The following is a 7,255-nucleotide window of genomic DNA, read 5'->3' on the forward strand; positions in this document are numbered from 1 at the left end:
TTTTAAGAGGTACATTTTAGGGGTATTTTTCAAATATTTTTAAGGTATTTTTCAGGTACAGAGCGGGTATTTGAGTTACCTGGTCTCGGGGATTCAGGTATTACCGGGTATAAATTGGGTCCGGTTCGGATTCGAGTTTTAGTGCCGAAATGCATACCCTATGCGTACCCTACGGGTATTGTTGGGTACGGGTTTGGGTATTAAAAACCCGAGTATAAGAAAAACCGGTTCCGGGTTCAGGTTTTTTTTTTTTGCACCTCTAGGTAGGGGGTCAGGACAGTGTGTTACAAATCAGAAGGGAAATATTGGTTTCAGGTCAAAGTGGTTTCGAAAGGGCATTTGAGGCATTTTCTAGTTATTATCTAGTCGCAACAGATGCAAATGGGTCAAATGAGATTTTACGAAACAAAGGGAAAAAACACAAACAGCTAACATTCGCTCTCGAAACAGATTTTCCTCCAAATATATATTATGCCAAAAGTTTTACACCCATACACACTTAAGCGGCATGTAAACATATAAATCTAAACTTTTGTTTAAAGATGGTAGAAACATCCTTTTGATTCCTAAGCAACGTCAAATATCCCTACTAGCCAACTACATAACAAATTCATTAAGAAAATCTTTTATCATATCTTACAACAAACTTAGAGTTATGTTACCCGTAGATACGGCCTTTGCTTGAACGCTTGAAATCACCTGCTCACAATAAAAAAATAAAAACTAAAATAAAAATTCAGAAAATTCAAATGATACTTGACTTAAATAGTATAGGAATCATTTACCTTGCAGGTTTTTCTACGCTCTTTTTTTCCTTCCACGAGTCTGCAACACAAATCAATGTTCATTAATATATGATGGTATTAACAACATATTACGCATTTGGGATTAAAAAATAACAAAATTAAATAAAATGCACCTGTTTTGAAGGACCATCGTGATTATATATAGAGATAGGTTCTGACTGATATTAGAAGACAAACGAATCTATATTAGAAGCACTGCATAACCACTATAATTTCTTATTTTTTTATGAAATAGTCCCTGAACTTTATTTTAGTAAGACCCTCAACTTGTAAAAACTATATGAAATAATAATTAAATTAATTGTTGCATATTGAAGTCCTAACGGACTAACTTTTGAAGATTTTCTTTTCAAAATAATGACTTGTTAAGTCTTAAATTTATTAGAATGCTGCATATCACCTTATAAAATTTTGATCAATTTAAAAGTTAACAAGTCACAATATTAAGAGAAATTCACAAACATGTGCAATTTAGACAAGTTTAGGGACTTGGTTTTAAAAAGCTCGAGACGTTTATTTCCCAAAGTTGAGGAACAAATCAAGGGGTTCACGTGCTCGAGGCATTTGGTATAGAAAACAAATACTAATAAATTATTTATATATGGCATTTTAACTTGTTAACTTATAAACATTAATAATAAGATATTTAAACAGATATACACTTAAAAATCTCTATGTACAACTAAACAGCCTTTATATACAATCAAGATAAGCACAATTAACCGACTTTTATTGGTATCTTTTGCAAGTTGAAGGGCTTTTGTTAAATAACAAAATTAAGTTGAAGGACTATTTCGTGAAAAAGAAGAAACTATAATGGATTTTTATGATATTAACCTTAAAATTTTATATTAAGGTTCCAAAACTGAGACAATTACAAACTTACTTCATTATGTTTATTGGAATCCTTATGCATGTCTGCCATCATTGACATCATGGCAGACATCTGAGCTGCCATTTGCGAGCATGTTTCTTCCATTGATGCAAGTTTCTCCTTCATTTCAACAACCTCTGCATTCTTCTCACTAACCATCCTTAAAGCCTGGGCGCGTGTCGGAGTCTCAGACCAGGCACGCGAAGATGTAGCATTTAATCCAAGTAGGCCCACCGAGCCTCTCCTATTCACTCCGATTACACGATTTAACACTTCATCTTCAGGCTTGTTTTTGTTAACCGGTGTTTGTTCCTTGTTAGTTTCTGATTCACGAAGTTGAGACTGCAATGTCATAGAATTTAAATTTTAAACAGTTTCTTAAGGTTTATTTGTATAATATGATAAGCGATAAGGTTCATACAATAACAGCAGCCGTTTCTTCATTCAAAGGCTGACCATTTTTGCGTGTGCGGGTCAATATGAAAAGTTCAGCTTTTGAGGGTTCTTTTCCATCAGGCCTTTTTGCCTTCTGTCAAAGTTAAAAATAACCGTTCATAGATTATTCTGCTGGTTTCTAGTATTATTAGGAAACATTAAGAAATAATTACATGGATAGCCCCTGTTGTACTTCCGTATTGCAAGTTTAGTCCCCAAGTTTCAAGAATTACAACTTCACTTCGATTGTATGCACGAACGTAACACTGCTGGTCCCTGAAATGAAGGGAGATTAACTATTATGTCAGATTTTTTATAAAATGACAAAAACACCCTTTGATACCAACAAACAAAAACGTATTAAGGGATATTTTGATCATCTTTAAAAAAATTTAGCAGAGTAGTTAACCTCCGTCCATTTCAGGGACCAGCAGTGTTACATCCGTGCAAGGGTGTAAAAGTTGTACGTTTTGAAACCTGACTAAAGTTGCAATATGGACATACGACAGGAACGGTCCTTGTAATTAAATCAAATACTAACAAACTAACAAAGTATAATGTACCTCCTCCTCACGTATTCTGGCAAAGCTTTTTTTGCCCGAGGTGTGAATAAACTTTTGTTTTGCACGATTAGCCTTATTTTTGGCACTAATATGCTGCAATATTACAGAAAAATATATAAATATTAATCAAATTCCAATTTCCCAAATAAAAATTCGATTAGAAACAAACCTGCCATTGTTCAGAGCTCCAGTGAGAAACAAGAAACGACCACTGATCGGGAAGAACCCGTTTATCACAGTCAGCAAGTCGCTCCTCATCCGTCTCATGAGTATCATAACGAGTAGATTTAAGAAGTGCCTTGAAATTTCTCCATTTAGTTCCAAGTGACATCAGCACCCAATTTCGACAACATGGGTCAACATCAAACTTTGTCTGTTGTGTAAACAGTATTTATATATCATATATAGAAGAAAATAAATCATGAGCCAAATTATAATTGATTATTTTTCCGATACCAGGACTTTTTGCCACATTTTCTCCTTGTTCTCTTCTGGCACTTTACTCCAAGTAGGAAAAGTAAGGGGAGCCAAATTTCCATCACGGGTCGTCAGGCCCAAAAAGCTGGTTAATAGAGGCGCCTCGGGACCTATAGGCTGGCCCAGATCATTAGTGACGATTTTTATCCGTCCAACTGTGTTAAATACTTTGAGACAACGTGTGGGCCCTCGATGGCGCTTCTTTTGAATATTTGTTGAATCTGCTTTTTAGACAGTCATGGTTTAACCAAGTCAGATATACTGTTTATTTCCCATGTAGTACCAAACATGGTTTTTAAAAAGCGAGACGCAATATACAATCAGAAGCTGATCTCTTTTAAATATCAGCCTTTTTTCATAATTTCTTCATCTTTTGGTAGTTTTTTTCATATAAGCCTCTTACACACCCTGACTTTGACCAAATTTGGCCATCTTTGGCGTGGATGTGCACAAGGTTTAAAAAGGCGGAAACGAGCCTCGAGGCGTTTTCTGTTAGACTCTCGAGGCGTAAGCCTTGAGGCGGACCATATTCAACAAAAAAATAAAAGTATATATATAATCTATAAAAATCACACTTTTAAGATTAAAAAATTAAAAATGTATATATAATCTATATAAATAATGTTACTTATATAAATTTTATGTAAAAGTTTATAAGTTTATGGATCGAATATAAACTAGTGAAGATAAACGGGTTAAATGTTAAGGTACACACACTAATTTTACTCTTTTTATGTAAAAGCTTACAACTTTTAGGGACTAAATGTAAACTTGTGTTAGATAGAAGGTTAAATTTTAAAATACCGATACTTTATTAAAACTAAAAGGCTAAAACGCTTCTTCACACAGCTTCTACTTATTCCTGCAGCCACTCTTTTTAATTTCCGGTAGGTTTCCCGCATGCTTCAGGCGCCAGAATTAGCCGTCGGAAGTCAAGAAGTGCCTTGTAGCTCTATTAATACCATATTCAACAACAAAAGTCCAAAAAATAAAAAAAAAATTGGCATATTTTACAACTTCTAGTGAGGCTTAAGCCTCACCGCCTCGCCTCGACGCCTCACCGCCTCGAACCGCCTCACAAAGGTCGAGGCTTAGGTTTCAGTATACCCTTATGAGGCTAAGCCACTAAGGCGTTTTTCCACCGAGGCTGCCGAGGCGTATACCTCGAGGCGCGCCTCGGAACGCCTTTTTAAACCATGGATGTGCATGAGACCCCTAACGCGCTTTTTATAACCATGGTGGTAAACCGTAAACCCTTAAAAGCCCATTATGGTTAATGAGGAGTACCAGCAGTAGGCTCATCCTGTTCTGGTGAAGACTCTAGTTGACTAGAGCTCGGCTGGGGTGGACCAACTAGCATGTGTACAGGCATGGGATAATCTTCTGCTACTTGGTTTGGCTGAATTTTACCAGCAATAGGAGTAACAGGGCTCGGTTCTGTCGGAAATTGCATGTATTAGTTATAAGATGATAATACAATAATAATATAATTAATAATAAGAGTATCACGTGTTACAAATACCAACAAAAGATGCCGATTGTTCGGTGTCCAATCCTGCTGCTATCCAATGCTTCATGAAGAATGCTTGGACCCGATTCATGAGCTCCAAAATGTAATCACCTTTCTTATTATATTTGATACAATTATACCAAATATATTGTACATCCTTAAACACATCTGCTGCATTCATGTACTTGACACCATTCTCAATATTGTTGAATATGGTACCAAAATCCATTGGTGTATCGATAACATCAAAGTAATCCTGCCATATTCATGATGTATAATCATTGTGTGATTCAAGAAACAAGACTTTCCACATGTTAACAAAAGTAATAAAGTTACAGGTATTTCCAGTGCAACGGGATCGACAGGTCTGTTAAATGGATCAGCTGCATCCAAACGCATGGTCTTTATAATCACCTACGATAAAAAAAAATAGCAACCACAAATGTTAAATGCATAAATTTTACAAAGATTGTCAATGTATATTATAAATATAACGAGTCATACTGATTGGGCAGCATTTAACTCCTGATGGTTGTATTCTATGTTTCGATGTAACGGGCTTTTGTGTCCCTCAAGAGCCATGTCAGCATGCGGTTGCGCCACCTGTCCATGGCTGACTGGGTTGTTATCAACCAGGCTCGTTGACAAGCTAGCTAACCCGCCGTGCTCCTGGGAAATCTCTTTAATAATTGAAACAATCATCTCACGCAATGCGGCCGGGTACTTCTCAATAAGTGACGTGGCAGTTGCATCTGTTCTCTCGTTAGGTAAAGATTTACCGAAGGATGGCCTGCTCATGTTGGTTTCAGGAGCTCCTGCTTCATCGTTCATCACATCATTTTGAAGTTTATCCTTGGCAGTGGTTGTTTCACGTTTAGGCCTCCCAACTGCACGTTTTCGCTTCATTGCTGTATTTCTAGTGATTCTGAATAAGCCAAAAGTTCCATGAGCTCATGTTAGTCCATTTTTTCCCTCTTCAAATAATAATATGCAACAAGAAAGGCTAAATGCTATCAAAAGAATGATAAACATATACATAACTTGATTAACAGAAATAACAGCTATGTGTTAAAAAAAAACTAATTTGTCTCAAAACCATACTAAGCTGATAATGTATACCTTGCAAAGTAAATTATCATTACTCTATACCAATCAAACGATTGCAATGAACACAAACAAGCACATGGACTATAAGACAGACAGACAGACAGCCTGTATCTAACACATAGTTGTTCAAAAGATTTGCAGACATCATATACACATTATCAAATTAGCAAAGTTACTCAAGTGAACAAATAGACATCAAATTCCATGATATTTGAAGCTAATGAAGCACCTGAGTAGGGTTGTCACTTTTAATCAAAACCTGACCCAAAACAAACTAATTCAACCACCGAAGTAACGGGTTGGTTCTCGGGGCTGATTTCTGGGTTTCGGGTCAACACAGAAAACTCAACACGTTCCACAAATTCCCATTCCACCTGTTATGGTTGACTGACGGTTTATTGTTCATATACGTTTTCGATTTATGGATAGTAGCAACTGTAATAAATATGTTGCTTTAATTTTAGAATTGTAGCTTTTTACTTAAAATAAAAAAAATTGTTACGTATTCGAAACCTGAAAAAACATGCGATTTGGGTTTGGCTTCAGTCTACATGATGAAAAAACCCGAAATCATCATCAGATACAGTGTTAAAATTTGTTGGAAATTAAGCAACGAAAAGTGGTAAAAATGATATACCTGTGCTAGGGTTTTCTCGGCGACTTGGGGAAGGTGTCAAAAATAATGGATACAGTGTTAAAATTTGTTGGAAATTAAGCAACGAAAAGTGGTAAAAATGATATACCTGTGCTAGGGTTTTCTCGGCGACTTGGGGAAGGTGTCAAAAATAATGGATTACTTTTGGCTACAGGCCGTCTGTTTAAGTTGTACACCTTTGCTGACGCCTCTTAATAATCCCACGTATTATATCTACTATTATAATAAAACAGGGTTTTTTAACACCTGTCATCATACATAAGCCCAATGTTTTAAAAACCGGTATTTTACTTGTACTGGATTAGACAAAAAAAATGGTATAACCGGTTGAACCGGGTTATACCGGGAGGTTCAACCGGTTGAATAGTTTACCTTATAGTTTCCTATAAATGTAACTTCAATAAAAAAATAACCAAAAACTAAATGATTCCTATAGCAAAAAATAATCTTAAAGTTAATCCATATTAAAAAAATAACGCAAAAGTACTCAATTTTAAAAAAGTAATTATAAAGTTTGCACGTTTGAATGTTAAATGTTGGATTAAAAGTAATTTTGAAAAAATATGGGCCGTAAATATAAAAAATTTCTCGGGCTTAAAACCGGTTTGCCGGTAAAAACCGGTATTTTAGACAAAAACCGCCGGTATGATGTTCTAGCAAACCGGTCAAAAATACCGGACTCAAAATCTGGTTTGACCGGTTCAACCGGCCGGTTTGAACCGGTTTTTAATATCACATACCACCACATGTGCTTCCCGATCACCAAATACTCTGACGATGCTTCAATCATTTCTGAGCTGGAAACAAACTTTGAACCCAATCAGGTAA

At 35.9% G+C, this 7,255-nt stretch overlaps 2 protein-coding genes across 3 annotated transcripts in view; one reads left to right on the forward strand and one right to left on the reverse strand.

Annotated features, from left to right (window-relative positions):
- Positions 1-410: 410 nt before the first annotated feature.
- LOC143637163 (uncharacterized) lies at positions 411-6,456 on the reverse strand. 2 transcript variants are annotated; one of them, XM_077104616.1, is made up of 12 exons: positions 6,410-6,456; positions 5,170-5,590; positions 5,002-5,079; positions 4,678-4,921; positions 4,443-4,592; positions 3,135-3,379; positions 2,848-3,051; positions 2,679-2,771; positions 2,102-2,209; positions 1,693-2,022; positions 920-964; positions 411-825 (listed from the first exon to the last, which is right to left on the reverse strand). In XM_077104616.1, exons 2-12 carry the CDS (start codon positions 5,569-5,571, stop codon positions 799-801), a joined length of 1,926 nt encoding a protein of 641 aa, XP_076960731.1. In that variant the 5' UTR covers positions 5,572-5,590; positions 6,410-6,456; the 3' UTR covers positions 411-798. The 2 variants fall into 2 exon arrangements, with proteins under 2 accessions (XP_076960731.1, XP_076960738.1); XM_077104623.1 differs by having other exon boundaries at positions 412-825; positions 3,135-3,376.
- Positions 6,457-7,158: 702 nt separating this feature from the next.
- LOC143637179 (replication protein A 70 kDa DNA-binding subunit A-like) overlaps positions 7,159-7,255 on the forward strand; it is a 28,033-nt gene continuing 27,936 nt past the window's right edge. The window contains exon 1 of the mRNA XM_077104651.1: positions 7,159-7,251. The gene's annotated coding sequence lies outside the window, so the exon portion shown is untranslated. The remainder of the gene's footprint in view (positions 7,252-7,255) is intronic.

Source organism: Bidens hawaiensis, unplaced genomic scaffold (genome assembly GCF_021521415.1).
Source record: "Bidens hawaiensis isolate Kalapana, Puna unplaced genomic scaffold, B.hawaiensis_p1.1 tig00000602_1, whole genome shotgun sequence".
Classification (NCBI taxonomy): domain Eukaryota; kingdom Viridiplantae; phylum Streptophyta; class Magnoliopsida; order Asterales; family Asteraceae; genus Bidens; species Bidens hawaiensis.